General features: G+C 56.9%; 1 protein-coding gene across 1 annotated transcript in view; it reads left to right on the top strand.

Annotated features, from left to right (window-relative positions):
* Positions 1–15,686, top strand: part of HS6ST1 (heparan sulfate 6-O-sulfotransferase 1) — a 53,139-nt gene extending 37,453 nt beyond the window's left edge. Inside the window, exon 2 of the mRNA XM_004032533.5 lies at positions 12,332–15,686. Within this exon, the coding sequence (XP_004032581.4) occupies positions 12,332–13,040 (709 nt within the window). The 3' untranslated portion in view covers positions 13,041–15,686. The remainder of the gene's footprint in view (positions 1–12,331) is intronic.
* Positions 15,687–15,900: the final 214 nt, after the last annotated feature.

The raw sequence follows: 15,900 nt of genomic DNA, 5'->3' as shown, positions 1-15,900 counted from the left end.
AGAAGGCTGTCTCTAAGGACATCCTGATGGCCGGACAGTTACACAGCCACACCTGGCTGCACATCATCTCCTGGGCGTCTTCCTCCTCAGGGACTTTCTGCACTGTTTTCTAAGCCTGTCTCTTGAGGGCCACATGAGCACAGAGCCCTGTACCACCTGGACTGCCTTTCCACCCATCCGTAAGAATTCAGCTCCCCTGGGTGAGCCAAGGAGGCGCCCCCACCCCCCATGCCACACTTTGCTAGAGGTAGGCAGAGCAGAAGCAGCGTCATGAGGCCAGCAGGCACCAGCTGGCCAGTCCTGTCCAGACCCAGGTGCCTCCGTCTGCCAGAGGGGGCAGGGCAGGGAGATGGGCCTCAGCCCTGCTGCTCCCTTCCTGCCAAGGGGCTGGGCTGAGGCTGGATCTCAGCTGACCCAGCTCCAAGCCCAGCCCATGCTTGAGGGGGTGAGTGGCCTTGGTCTCTCTGGTGTTGCTTCCTCATCTCTCCAGCTGGGACACGCCCAGGCTGTCAGGTCACTGGTGAGGGGCTCCCTGGGGTTGGGTCAGCCTCACCTGTCCATCCGGGTGTCCTGCCAAAGGTCCCATCAGCTGCAGGCTCTGCCTGCCCTGTGTGTGTCCTGAGGCAAGAGGGGGCTCTCTGGAAGGGGTGTGGGCAGCACAGCCTTCCCAGGAAGCACATGGGTGAGGACTGCCCCCTGTGCCCACACAGCACCTGACCACTGATGTCATGGGACCTCTCTCCAGACCTGGGTATGTTTGGAAGCAGATTGAGTTAATGAAAAAAAAAAAAATCTGACTACTCTTCTACAGACGTCACCAAGAAGGACAGCCTTAGCCCAGCATTTTCTGTGTTGCATTTGTAGAGGGGCTCCCCAGCCTGCTGCCGCCAGCTCAGAACTTGATGATCTGGGTTTTTCTGCAGGCAGAGGGGAGGGGCTGCCTGCCCTTGGGCCAAGCCAGGCCTGGTGCTGCGGCACTGGGTCAGGTGCAGGCACACCAGCACAGGTGTCACACCAGAGCGGTGGGGAAGCCATTCCTTCTCAGGCAGTGGCTCACATGCCTGTGCCTCCTGGGAGTGGGTCGTCTCCTCTGGGCTGTCTCCCAATCCCCTGCCCTCCTGGACCTGCAGGTGCCCCCTCTCAGAAGGAATGACACCATGGACAGCCAGCCTGGCCTTGTGGCCCTGAAGAGCTGCGCCTGAGGGCTGCTTCCTGCCACAGGAAAGAGGAGGCAGCCACCCGCCCCAAGTGGGGCGCTCAGCGGCTTCCACCCGACAGTGGGACTTGGAGCCAAAATCAGACTTCCACTTTTTCTAACAAACTGGGCAGAAGCCAGACTGCTTGGTGCTGTCAGAGGCATGGGCACCGGGGTCCCCTGGTGGGGTTGGCAGCAGGCAATGCTGGTGAGGGTGACGGTGGTGTGTTATGCCATGAGCTCCCAGCTTTGGCGTCCTCCTGAAGGTTCTCATTTCCTTCCTGTGTTGAGGACCCAGGCCTCAGTGAGGCCCGGCCACTTTCCGGAGAGAGCCATCCTGATACCCTGTGGTGTCCCATGGGTCTGGGGCAAGGCCAGCAGTCAGGGTAGGCTGGGGAAGCAGGTGCTGTCGCTGAGTGTGGCCGGGTGCTCGCGCGGTCCTCAGAGGAATGTTCTCCCAGGTTGCCTCTCTGAATTTCTGGTGCCCTTGGAGTCCAGGTTTTGTTCTGTTGAGAGACAAAGTCTCGCTCTGTTGCCCAGGCTGGAGTGCAGTGGCACAATCACAGCTCACTGCAGCCTTGAACTCCTGATCCTGAGCTCAAGTGATCCTCCCACCTCAGCCTCCAGGTAGCTGGGACTACCTGGAGGTGTGCGTCACCGTGCCTGACCTGGAGTAGGGTTTTTAAAACTAATCACTGAGGTGCAACCTTCATGGTGTGGCCTCTGTCCTCATGGTGGGACCCCTGGTCCCTGGGAGATCAAAGCACACCATTGGAATAGAGCCCGTCTCAGAGCTTCCCTCACCACGCCATGTCCTTGTCCTTGGGGGCTGGAATGTGACAGGCATGCTTGTTGTTTCACTGAAGCTGGCCCCCCAAGGACTCTTCCTCTGAGCCACGGAAAACCATTCATTTTCTTTCAGTGACTGAGTCAGAAGTAATGCAACAGTATTTCTTAAAAAATAATAATAATAATAAAGTTCTGTCATTCTGACCCTAAATGACAGTGTCCTCACCCACAATTAGGGAGCTTCCCCTCTGTTGGCACTGGTATAAAAATTGCCATTGTTTCAGGGTCTGAGTTTAGAAACTTGTGGGTTAGACCCTTGTTTCATGGAACCCACCCCCGCACCCCCATCAGCTTCGGGCATGGGAGGGGAGGGGCCTGAGGACAGGGCTCACCCTGGACAAATGCAGTGCAAGCAGGACTGGCGCGGCCGGCCCCGTCTAATGGCCCCTTTGCACCCTACACCCTGTCCCAGGCAGCGGGGAGGCTTTTGTGATCTTCATTACATTATTTCTTATAAATCATTTCTTCTTGGGTCATATTTCCTATTAGGTTGTTGATGTAATGTTTAATTACAGACAATATAGAAATATATAAAGAAAATGTTATGGTCACATTTAGGCTTATGGGTTTTCACCGAACTCTCAGCTCCTGTCAGTTCAAACATTTTTATAGTAAAATGTTGAAAAAAATTCATTATCTCACTGCTGAGACAGCCACTGAGTAGTCCATTCCTGTCCTGGGTGGTGTTTTTTCTGAACACGTATATATCTTACAAAACCATGACCACAGAGTGCTGTTGTCCTGCACATTGGAGGGGGATAGACCCTTGTTCATGGAACCCCACAGTCAGCTCCAGGGGTTGGTGCAGGCCTTTCTCCACATCTTCAGGTCTTGTCAGCACCCCCGCCGTGAGCCGCAGGACCATCCACTGTGTGCCTGCCGTCGGCCTCCGCCTGCATGGCCATGACTCCCTGTGACAGCTCACACTCCAGTGCACACCCTCTGAGGCAGCCCTGCCATGTCTCAGCCCTTCCCTCCAGGGCCAGCACCTTCCCAGAGGTGGAGTTACTGCACCAGCCCCTCACCAGGCTCCAGTCTCCTGTGCCCCTCCTTCGCCCGCCCCAGACTTCCCACATGCCCTGAACCAGGTTTGAAGTCTCATTTCTGGCTGGAGTCCTGAGCTTCCGGAAGGCAGAGTCAGCAATAAGAAGATGCAGGCATGAGTTTGGGTCAGATCAGCACTCGAAGGCAGAGGAGACAAAATGAAGCTGCCTGCAGCCATGGGCATGACCCACTGGAGGAGTGAGGGACAGGCACCATGGGCTGCAGTGCCCAGCCTGGTTGATGCTGGCCTCAGCTGGTGCCTGCCTGCCCCACCCTCCTGCCTGGAAGGCACTCAGAGCTCATGGGCTGTACCTGCAGGATTTTCCCTGGGGTGCTCTATGTTTGAGTGGGGCTCCCAGGCCAGTTCTAAGTTTGTCCTGTAAGAATCCAGACTCTGGACTTAAGAACTGGCCACGCCCTGACAGCAGTGCCTAGATCTTACCTGATTGTGGGGCACACTAAACCAGTGCCCAGAAAAATGTCAGAACAGCTTCAGGTCACAGAAGGCATTAAACCAAGCATAATTAAATGCCGAAGTGCATGATCCAGGCGATCATTCTGTGGGCTTTTCACAAGAAGCTGCAGTTCGTGCAGACTAGAATTATTTCATAGCGCATTTCAAGTTCTTTGATGTTTCATGCTTCATCTTTGAAATCCATGTGAGTTTCACACTCGAGGCCATTACTCATCCAACCTCGTTTTCCTATAGAGTGAACCGGACCCTCCTTGGTCTGGCCCTGCCTGTGTGCCTTAGCCTCACTGGCCATGTCCTCACCCTCCTCAGAGAAGCTGCCCTGTTACCCACAGAGGGTCTCAGGGGCTGACCCCTCCCGCTACTTGTGAGAGGGAGGGACGTAGGCCGGCTGCACAGACACAGGTGACCCCCACTGCAGATAGGGCACCTTGGGGATGGCCACACATCACAGCTGCTGCTCACTGACTGGATGGTGGTAGTGAGCAGCCAGTGGTGCGGACAGGGTCTCCCCGTCACCCTCAAGTGACCAGTGTGTGCCCCATTCAGGGGTGAACGCTGGGAGCCCTGAGTCTGTCCCAGGACATGGCACGTATAGGTGTCCACAGAGATCTGCTATGGATGTCAGGGTGCTGTGGGGGCCATGCAGCAGGACCGCAGCTTAGGGCTGTGCTCACAGAAGAGGCCAGAGGTTTGCCACCCTGAAAGAACCTCATTTGCCAGCAAAGTCACTGGGCAGGGTCCCCAGCCTCCCGCATCAGGTTGGCAGCAATGAGGGAGATCCCTTAGGAGAGAAGTGGCCCTGTTTGCATCCTCAAGGCACTCCTACTCCTGGACGGTGAACCAACCGCCAGCCGGATGCTTGGGCTGGGCAGGACCTGTGGTTCCTTCCAGTGTGGCCACAGAGCATTCAGACTCATTAATTCATGGTTAGTTACTAAACCCTACTGCCCTGGAGACCGGCCACCCTTGAGGTGGTCCTCCTTCACTGATACCCACAGGGGCCCTCCACCCCTTCTGTGGAGCCTGTCTTGCTCACCGCAGCAGCGTAGCTCGTAGGAGGGGAGGAGAGGGGAGAGGAAGTGCTGAAGACGCCTGGAATCTGCTGGGCCTGGAGGTAGCAGGGGGTTGCAAGTAGAGCAAAGGTAGAGACTGGCGGGGAGCTCTGGGGATGGAGGCTCTGGCTTGACAAGACTGGTTCACCTGGAAGGCCAGCTGGGCCTCTCAGGCTGCCTTCTAGAGTCTCAATTTGTCTTTCTTCCTTTCTTTAAACTTTTATTCACACGAAGTGTTTGGGACATACAAAAGAACTTGCATAATGTACATAGGATAACAGTGAACACCTGTACCCCCAGCTGCTCACCGGAGGCACGAGGACATGATCAGCACCACGTAAGCCACTGTGAGCACCCAGCGCCATCCCAGCCCCACACCCCAGGGCTAGCCTCTGACTTGAATTTTCCTGTTTCAGCTCATCACTTTTTTAAAAAAACAGGCCGGGCTCAGTGGCTCACGCCTGTCATCCCAACACTTTGGGAGGCCGAGGCAGGCTAATCACCTGAGGTCAGGAGTTCGAGACCAGCCTGGCCAACATGGTGAAATCCCATCCCTACTAAAAATACAAAAAAATTAGCCGGACGTGGTGGTGCACGCCACCACGAGTAATCCCAGCTACTCGGGAGGCTGAGGCGGGAGAATTGATTGAACCCAGGAGGCGGAGGTTGCGGTGAACCAAGATCACACCACTGCACTCCAGCCTGGGCAACAGAGTGAGACTGTCTCAATAATAATAATTTCAACATGTATATGTGTATCCCTGAATAGTGTTTTCTGGGGATTTGTTTGTTTTTGAGAACTTGATAAAATACACGTTACCATCATAATCCAGTCCTGATGTGCAGTGCCTTCTTCGTCACCTTTCCTATGGTGTTGTCAGTAGCTACCATTTGTTCATTTTTATTGCTGAGTGGAGTATGCCACCGTGGAGGTGAGCATGCCACCGTGGTGGGCATTTGGCACTGTTATCAGAATGCTGCTGCAGCCTCCCCAACACCTCCTGGTGTGAACAGCAAGGTTCCTCTGCGATGTGCATCTGGGAGAGGACTGACCACATCTTGGGGAATGTGTACCTTCTGCTTTCCAGTAAAGACACTTGGAGATGACTGTTCTCACCGTCTCGTTCACATCCGTAAGCAGATGGTAGGAGGATCGCCCTGCATTCGTGCCTACTCTTGCTGCTGCCTGGCTTTGCCTTCCCACCGCTCTCCTGGTATTGCCTGTGGCTTCCTGTGCCTCTGCCTTGGTAACTGATGCAGTGGAGCCTCTTTCCATACACTTTGTTGGTCAGTTTCCTCGTTGTTTTCTTTTACTTTTAATTTTTTTTAAGTAATTCATACACATACTTAAAAACAGGTAGTTCCAGTTGGCTTATGATGAAAGCCAGCAGATCCGCTTTCTCTTTCCAACCTCTCCAGAGAACCATTTGTGGCTTTCTCAGTATACTTCCGGTGTTTACCTTCATATTTCTAAATAACGTATAGTGCTATTTCTTAATTTATTGATTTAGATATTCTGTTTACTTTGTTTTGATAGATGAAGGTGAAGCGTTCTTACACCCTCACACAATCTGTCCTCACCCCATCCATCACCCACATACAGTTAAAACTCACTTTTTTATTAAATCAGTAATCACTGTTTACATGATGATGCCTTCAAAACCATCATTTACCGCTGAGGCAAGTAGTGTACTTCATTTTCTTTTCTATATAACTTTTTGTTTTTCCTGGAATTAATGATTGCCTTGTCTTTTTACTTGCTTTATTTTCTGTCTTCATGGATTAATTTTTTCCAAATGATTCCAGAATCTGCCACACACCTACCATTCATTTTTTCCCACCAAATGCTCAGTTGTGTCAGGCCATCTGTTATTCCCCCTCCACCCCAACTCCTTTTTTTTTTTTTTTTTTGAGACGGAGTCTCGCTCTGTCACCCAGATGCGATCTCAGCTCACTGCAACCTCTATCTCCTGCATTCAAGTGATTCTCCTGCCTCAACCTCCCAAGTAGCTGGGAACACAGACATGTGCCACCACTCCCGGCTAATTTTTGTATTTTTAGTAGAGATGGGGTTTTGCCACCATTGGCCAGGCTAGTCTCAAACTCCTGACCTCAAGTGATCCACCCACCTCGGCCTCCCAAAGTGTTGGGATTATAGGTGTGAGCCACCACGCCTGGCCTTTGCCCCTTTTTTCCTAGAGCTTTTGTCCCCCTGCTCCTGACAGGACCAGTGGGATGTTTTGCTGACATCCTGGAACCGCCCCCTGGGTTGGAGCTCCTGGCTTCCAAGTTTGTTTGTTTTTTTTTTGTTTGTTTTGTTTTTTCTTTTCCTTTTGTGCTAAATGAGATGCCTACTCCAGGATCTTCCTAAAATAAGATTCACAGAAGGTAAATTTCCTAAGTCTTTGTATGTCTGAACACATCTCTGCTGTCCAGACTTGATTGATAGTTTGGCTGGGTATGAGATCGAATTGATCATTTTCCCTCTGCCTTTTGAAGACTGTGCTCCAATGGTTTCTAACATACGGCGTTGCGATGGAGAAGCATGCCATTTATGTATTGTTTTTTTTTTTTTGTCCAGATGCTTCAAGGGTCAACTTTTTAGTCCTCTGTTCATTCCCCACATTCATTTGCTCGGCACTTGGTCAGCCATTTCAGTCTCCATGAATGATGTACTCCAATTCTGGTTATTTCTCTCATCATCTCCTCTATTTTCTCTCTCCCCTCTTTCTGGAAGCCTTGCTGGCAGGTACTTGGAGCACCTGAATGGATAGACCCTGCTGGATAGTGATAGGCACAAAGCCCCTGCTTTGTGGGGTCCCAGGTGTCAGTGCAGGGAAGACTGCTCTGGGGCACAGACCCTTCAGCAGGGGGTGCGAGGCAGGGATTAGATGAGCCTGGGCTCCTGAGGGCAGGGGCTGGGGACCACCGTGAGTGTGCAGACCATTCCTCAAATCTCTGAGCCGTGAGCCGCCCCCTTGGCACCTCCAGAGAGCACATGTCAGAGAGCTGCCTAGATCTGGGGTGGGCCATTTGGGGAGTCCTCTGCACCTCGCCACACCCCGCCCTCTTCCTGCTTCTGTTTGACACCTCCACCCCGCCTTTTGGCAGATGACAGACTGGAGAGTAAACAGCAGATGCGTCTGGCAATGCATGCAGTGGAGGAAAGAGGACGGAGCACGGGAGGTGGGACAGGGCGAGGCGCAGCTGGGGCACCAGGCCAGAGGATGGCCAGGACGTGCCTGTGGCCAGCAGTGCCTGCAGTGTTTGGCAGAGGGAAGGGGACAAGGCAGAGGGGAGGGGAGGGCTCTGCGTGTTGGGCATGGGACTGGACGCCTCTGGCTCCTAAAGAGTCCCACCAGCTATGGAGGGGCGTGCCAGGTAGTGGCTTCCATACTGTTCAGGCAGGTGTAGGTAGGAACTGGACGGTGGCCAAGGGCAGGTCACCCTGCCTGGATCAGCTGTCACATCTGCAGAAAGGGGCAGGAACACCCACATTTGGCTGCTGGCCTCACAGGCAGCTTCTAGAGTCTGGCTGGCCCTTTGTCTATACCACAGGCCGTGTCTAGGGGACAGAACCAGGGGACCCAGGGCATGGCAATGTTCTGAGCAGAGAAGGTGCACAGGGAGCCGTGGGGACAGCGTAAGCCATTGGGCCTTAGGGCAGGGGCCTCGGTCAGCTCCTAAGGCTCCCCCAGGCGCAGTGTCCCTTGCGCCATTTTATTACAAGATGCAGAGCCGCTGGGCCAGCACTGCTAATATCTTTGCACACACCCGCCTCCCTGGTGTGGTTCCCCAGCAGCTGTCCCTGCAGCGGGAGGCCTTGGTCCAGAAGGGTTATGTGGGACATGGGCGCAGGAAGGACAGGTGAGGCTGACAGGCTTGGTCATTCCAGGGACCATGAGGGTTTTGGCTGGCTCAGGTGCCCCTTTCCCCTGCCGTTGCCCCTGTTGGTGCCTGCTAGGCCTCCTGTGCACGGAAGGCCTTGGCAGAGGAGAGAGCCAGGCCTGGGGCAGTAAAGGAGAAAGCTTCCCCTCCAGTGCTCTGAGGGCCCCAGACTTAGATGGCTTTCAAATGAGTGTCTGTCTTCAGCAGCTCACCCTCCCAGCTCTTTCAGAAACCAAAGAGTAAATTGCTCACCGCTTCTGTAAGTGGCTCACACACGAAAAACCCGAGTCATTTCAATGGCTGGACCCAGAAAATCGAGCCCTCTCCTCTCCTCCCTGTCTCTGGCCCCCAACTCTGCCTCAGTTGCCCCGGGATCTCACTGTCCCCTCAAGACACTGCCCCTGCAGGCGCGGGCAGAGAGGGCTTTGTTCCCCTCAGCTGTGTCCCGTAGAGAGGATGCTGCCGTCGGACACGTGGTAACTGAGTCTGCTGCCACCCCCACCCGTGATGGTCAGTAGGTCGTGTGCCATCTGGGGCTACTAGAGCCGGCCCACTGTGCATACCACATGTGCCTGCTGGGTGCTCTGGGCTCTTCTCGCACTCCTGCACTGGCAACCGCTTATCTTTTTGAGCTGGGTCTTAAAGGTGGAGAGGTCTGACCAAGGGGCCGCTCGAGCTTGGCTGCCAAGACCCACGGTGTGGTCAGACCACTGTGTGCGGCTGAGGAATGAGTTCCTCCCAGGAGGGGAAAGCCCTCAGGGGTCCATCGGGGCCCTCGTGCCCACCCGTCACTGCAGGCCGGGATTGTGGCAGGTGGCGGCCCCAGCTTTGAGTGCTGCCTCTTCTGGGGCTGCAGCCGCCCACTGTGAGCAGGAGGGTGAGGGCAGGTAGAGTCTGTCCTGCCATGAAGCTGGAGGCTTTGACAGCAGGGGCGGACAGAACTGAGCAGAAACACTTCACAGCCTGGCCACGAGCTCCCCGCTTTGTGCTCCCTTCCTCGCACTCCCCCATGTTCTGCACCCCCAGAGCTGAGGAGCCAGGGCCCTTGTCCAGGAACAGGCTGGATCGAGGCCTGGTGCCTGCATGCATTCCCAGGTGGGAGCCAGGCAGGTGACCCGGACCCTCCACCCGCCCAGAAGCAGCCCTTCCACCGAGGGGCCTCACACCACTTCTGCCTGCTCCCTCAGTCATTAGGCCCAGCGCTGGCTAGGTGGCTCCAGACATGCCCAGGAGGCTCTAAGGCTCATCAGCGTCTTCTGGAGCCTGCACGATACACACACAGGCACAGGCTACACCATGGGAGACCCCATCTGCAGGGTGCCAAGCCCTTGCATGCTTGGGCCTCTGATGGGATCTGTCCCCGCTGCTAACCAGGCACAGGGCAGCTTGCTCTGCAGGTCTTCCAGTCAGCTAGCACAGACCCTGGCCAGCGTCATGACTCTGTGGCCCTGGGCAAGTCACACACCCTCTCTGGGCCACGGGCAGAGGAGCTCATGATGGAGGCATGCCTCAGGCTGCAGGGGATGGTCCCTGAATGGGTGTGGGGCTGGGGCTGAAGGACCCGCCTGTGGGCCGGGGCGCTGAAAATGGGAGAGGAACTGAGCCGTTTGTGTTTCCCAGATGGGGCCTGCTGCACTGTGCACAGCGTGTCCTTGCCCTCAGAGTCACCCTTGGGGCCAGAGTCCTTGTGGCTGTAACTCACAGGGTCATTGGCTGGGGCTAGGAGGGCAAGCCTCTCTGTTGGTGGACGCATCACACTGTGGCTTTTTGTGTTCAGAAGAAACCCGCCACACTGGCCTGTCTCCATCCATTTGGTCACGGCCCCACCGGAGTGGAGAGTGGAGGTCCATGCGGCCCTATGCCTCCCCTGGACACAGGGTCAGCTAGGAAGGGCATGGATAGCCTCTTCTGAGCAGTCAGGGCCTTGTGAGCCTGAGGCGGGAGACAGAAACCTGCCCCGGCCGCCTCGGGCCCTTACTCCCTGGTCCTTGGTCATTTTTGTTTCTAAAACGTTTGTCTCACCTGCTACCTGAAGAAGGTCCCGCCCTCTGGCCCTTGAGGCCCCGAGTGCCCAGGAGCTGCTGCCATCAGCATGGATGGGTGGTACCAGGCAGGCTGTGGGTGCAGGGTGCTTGGGGAGGGCCAGGTGTGCCTTGGGGCGGGCCAGGTGTGCCTTGGGGCGGGCCAGGTGTGCCTTGGGGCGTGTGAAGTGAGAGCCTGGAGCAGGGAAACTGAGGCCTGCTCTCACCCCTGCTGCCCACAGCTTATCTGCCCCCTGGAGACCAGCCGTGCCTGACCCTGGGGTCGTCAGGTCAGTCCTGCTGGGTCCTTCCTCCACCCCATCTGCTGAGAGCTCCTCCAGGGCAGGGTCTGAGCCTGCCAGGCCACAGAAAACACTGGGCGGATGACAGCTGCCTGTCCCTTCCTCGGCAGTCTGCGTGCAGTAGTGCTGGCCTTGCTGCCTGCCCGAGCCATCACTGGCTACCCCGCCTGCTTCAGAGCTGCCACCCCTGGGGCTTTCTGACATGTCCTCATAGGCGGGGGTGGTCTGCAGTGGCACCGCACCACTTGCCAGGCACTGTGCCTCCCTCCCGGCAGGGAGGTGTGCGGTCAGATCAGGCAATTGCCAGTGGACACCAAGAAGCGCTTTGTGCTCCCCGGGGTCCCCCCATGCCCCCCACCCCCGCCCCTGCCCAAGGCAGTGTGAGGGGAGGAGGGGAGCAGTGTGGGTACACTTCCATGTTGCCATCTGGGGAATCCTGGCGGTGGGTCAGGGCCCTTCTGGAGCTGCTCCCCCGGGCAGTGAGGGGCCCTGTGGGCTCCTAGGCTGCCTGCCCGGCCCTGGTTCTACTTGGCCTGAAGCCCACCCACCCCAGCGTGGACAGGAGCCAGGAGGAGGAGCCCTCTAAGAATGACTGCAGCCTCCCCGGGGCTGACACACACACACACACACACACACACACACACACACACACACACACACACACACACACACACACACACACACACACACACACACACACACACACACACACACACACACACACACACACACACACACACACGGGCATATCCACGGCCGCCACCACGTTTTACCCACCTGTCCAGTGTCCTGACGCCTCCACCCCAGCGTCATAGCGAGCCTGGCAAGGACATGCTTCATGCTGGGCTCCTGCCGCGCAGGGGAGGTTGGGAGGTGGAGCCTTCCTTGGGTCATTTCTCCCTTGTGCACGCACCGTTACATACTGTGCAATGCATTGGTGTCTTGGGGAACAACCCAGCAAGTAGAGTTGGTATATACGTCATGGCTTCCTCTGGGGTCCTGGGCTGGCTGGTCCGCTGGCCCCCCCCCCCCCCCCCACCAGGCCTTGGCAGGACCCTGGGACTGGGACTGGAGGTGACCCTCGCTGGCCCCTGCCCACCCTCTGTTCCTGCTGAGTGGCTCTTTGGGTGGCACCATGCCCAGGCTGTAAATAGCTGGTGAAGACTGCTGGCCTCAGGCGGCTGTGGCTCTGGGACCTCCCTGGATGCGGTATTGGCGGCTCCACCCACCAGCAGGAAAAAGTCAGGTTGTCCCTCCAGAGGAGCCAGGCCAGGCGCTGCAGGGCACTGTGGTGGTCATCCTGGGTAGCCATGTGACCGTGGCATGCTCCTTGGCATCTCTGATACCGGGTTTTGAAACGGCTGGTTGAGAGCTAAGTGCAGGAGTTGGTTGGCATTAGAGGTGAAGCCCAAACTCCTGTAGTGGGGACTTTGACTCAGAGCAGCCCTGGTAGCCCCCCTCATGCTGCGTCACAGCCCTCACCTCATCTCCCCGTCTCCTTGCAGGAAGTTCTACTACATCACCCTGCTACGAGACCCCGTGTCCCGCTACCTGAGCGAGTGGCGGCATGTGCAGAGGGGTGCCACGTGGAAGACGTCGTTGCACATGTGTGATGGGCGCACGCCCACGCCTGAGGAGCTGCCGCCCTGCTACGAGGGCACGGACTGGTCGGGCTGCACGCTACAGGAGTTCATGGACTGCCCGTACAACCTGGCCAACAACCGCCAGGTGCGCATGCTGGCCGACCTGAGCCTGGTGGGCTGCTACAACCTGTCCTTCATCCCCGAGGGCAAGCGGGCCCAGCTGCTGCTCGAGAGCGCCAAGAAGAACCTGCGGGGCATGGCCTTCTTCGGCCTGACCGAGTTCCAGCGCAAGACGCAGTACCTGTTCGAGCGGACGTTCAACCTCAAGTTCATCCGGCCCTTCATGCAGTACAACAGCACTCGGGCGGGCGGCGTGGAGGTGGATGAGGACACCATCCGGCGCATCGAGGAGCTCAACGACCTGGACATGCAGCTGTATGACTACGCCAAGGACCTCTTCCAGCAGCGCTACCAGTACAAGCGGCAGCTGGAGCGCAGGGAGCAGCGCCTGAGGAGCCGCGAGGAGCGTCTGCTGCACCGGGCCAAGGAGGCGCTGCCGCGGGAGGACGCCGACGAGCCGGGCCGCGTGCCCACCGAGGACTACATGAGCCACATCATTGAGAAGTGGTAGTGGCGGTGGTGGCCACGGGGAGGCCTCTTGGGGGGTGTGGGGGATAAAACGGGACAGACGACAGGTCCACCCAAGACTGTCAAGGGATGAGCATCCCAAACCTGCTCCACAGAGGTAGCTGCGTCCTGAAAAAAAACAGAGAAGGGACGTAGTGGGGCTGGGCAGGGATGGGGGCTTGAGGAATCAACAGGTGCAGCCCAGTGGGTCAGAGGAAAGCGTGCTCGAAGGATGCCGTGGTCAGGGCAGGGCCTCCAGAGCAGGTGTTGTGCCTGGAGCTGCTCTCCTGGCCTCCTTGGATTTAACGCAAAAACTGAAGGTTTGCACGAGAGATGAGGACAGCGGAAAGTGGACCTGCCAGGCCGGGAGTGTGTCCCTCACCAACTATGCACACAGCACTCGCTCTTAGCTCCTCTGTCCAGGCTACTAGGAGTGAGACCAGCTTCTGGCAACTGGCCCAACTCCAGGCCATCCCATAGCCCCTCCTCTTCTGGCTGCCCCCAGTGCCCCGAGGCCTGGGGAGCCCCCAGCTCACCCATCTGTAGCTCCCTCAAAGTCAGGGCCCACCCCATCTGAGGCAGAGAAGACTCGAGTCCAGCCCCCAGGAAGCCTGCTCCCCTCTCTGGCCCATGGTCCTGCTTCATGCTTTGGGTCAGGAGGCCGAAGCTGATGTTCAGGCCCCACCCACTCCCTACAGTCCTCAGACCAAGGAGGGGTTTGGGTAGTAGGCCCGAGCTGCATTGCCGGCCTTCCGTGGGCCAACTGGCAGCCCAGGAGTGGGGAGGCTTTGGCCAGGGATGCTGCCACTTGTGCGTGAGTCCGCGGCTGGCCCTTGGAGGTGACCATCCAGGCAGGCCTGGCTCAGACTGGAAGGGCTGGGGACCGAAGGCTCCCCTGCCTCTGTTCTCCTTTCTGACCCACTGGGATTTGCTAGCAGGCTGCCCCAGCCCCATCACCGAAACACATACTCAAGAGCTCAAATACCACTGCTCCCACCAGCGTACAGATTAAGTTCATCAGGCTTCCATCGGCTGGAGCATGGGACCATAGCCCCTGCCCAGGAGCCATACCCTCGGACCACAGTGGCTCTGTATGGCCAGGAACGGGGACTCGAGCTTTCAGATTCTCGACTAGCCTTGGCAAAACAGCTGTAGGTGGCCTCCCTGACAACAGACACTCAGCCCTCCCCACCCTGGCTCTCCTTGCATTTCCCCATGCTCCCCACCCCCTGGCAAAAGGCTGGCCATGCTCTGTTCCCAGCAGCCCCACAGGTTTCCCCACTGGCTGCCATGGCCCTACTAAAAGCCATGTTGCATATCCGTTGTAAGCACGTGCCCTGTGCCCTGTCCCCATTCCTTATGCCCTAGGAGGCCAAGCTGGTGTCTCTAGGAGGGCCCACACAGGCACCCTGGATCCCCCAGAGAGCAGATTGGTGTGCTCAGGCCGCAGGCTGACTCAGAGGTAGGGCAGTGGAAGCTGCTGCCCCAGCTTCCACTCAGCCACCACAGTTGCCCCACCATGGGGTGGAGACGTGGGTCACCACGGGCTTGGGAGCAAGCGCCTTCTGCAGCACAGGAAGGCGAAGCTGGGGTCAGATGAGGTTGCTACCCCTGGAGGTCTGGCATAAGGGCCCCACCCTCAGGCCTCCTACACGGGCCCCATTTTACTTTGGGGTCCAAGGACAGGATGGTCAACAGGGCAGGGTGGACAGCGTGCCAGCGCCGCGCAGGGCCACCTCCCTGGGTGGATGCATCACACTAAGGAAGCGAGTGCCAAGGGGATTTAGTGGTGTGGTTCTTTCAAAGGGAGGTCAGGGTCAATGGGAATCTGCTCGGACACTCAGCATTGGGGTGGGTGCACTCCTTGGAGGAGGAGGAACATGTTCAGGGGATCGTGAGGTCTTGCACAAGCCACGTGGGGCACCTTGGCTTCCCGGCAGGAGGTGGACACCCAGCCAGAGGCCTGGCTCAGGGTGGCCTCACCTTCACCATGGGCTTCCTGGGTGCGCGGGCCTGAGCGCAGGTTGTTTTGTACATATTGGAATATGTGTTAACTTATGCCCCGCATCCCAACTCACACGGAAGCACGGGTCTTGTCTCAGTCTCTTCACTGCATTTGGAAAGCAGTCTCCTCTCGGGCCAGCGCCGGGCTGAGGTGTCCAGAGGCGGCGGCGGCAGCTGGCAGTGCCCTCAGCCCTCGAGTGTCCAGCCTGGCACTTCCCATTCAGGCCACCTGCTTTGGGTCAACAGTTCCTTTGCCAGCAGCATCTCCTAAATTGTAAGGACTCTGTCCACCCGGGGCCCTCCCAGGGCTGCGAGGACGGAAACAGGCAGGCAGTGGAGCTAACAGCTTAGTCACCAGGACCCCCAGACCTGCAAACGTCCCCTCCTGGAGGGGGAAGCCAGGAACAGCAGAACTGCCCATAAAACAAGGCTGTGAACTTTTCGGGAACTGGAACTGTTTAACTTGAACCCAGGATTGTTTAAAGCTTTATTTATTTATAGCTTCTTAAAAAAAAGTGTTGAAGAAATTTTTTGGTTATTCATACAAAAAAATGAGTTGATGATGGAAAAGTAAGTCATAATCATCTAATTGTTTTTGTCTAGGTCGAGAATGAATGTTAGCTGATGAAATAAACCCTGACAAGGAGTGGCGGGTGTGCTGTGGTCTCTGCAGGCATAGCTGCCCCTCCCAGTGGGGTCTCACACCACGTCCCAAGGGCGGGGTGCTTTGCCCAGGTGCAGGAGGCTCAGTGAGGAAAGTCCCATTAAGTAAGGCATTCTGAAAGAAAAAATGGGACTTTGTCATCACCATAAAGAGTAACCATTTATTAATCATTAGTGATAGTATTTGGGAAGATGAC

The sequence above is a fragment of the Gorilla gorilla genome, chromosome 11 (assembly GCF_029281585.2).
Source record: "Gorilla gorilla gorilla isolate KB3781 chromosome 11, NHGRI_mGorGor1-v2.1_pri, whole genome shotgun sequence".
Taxonomy (NCBI): domain Eukaryota; kingdom Metazoa; phylum Chordata; class Mammalia; order Primates; family Hominidae; genus Gorilla; species Gorilla gorilla.
This window is presented reverse-complemented; position numbering and strand designations above follow the sequence as displayed.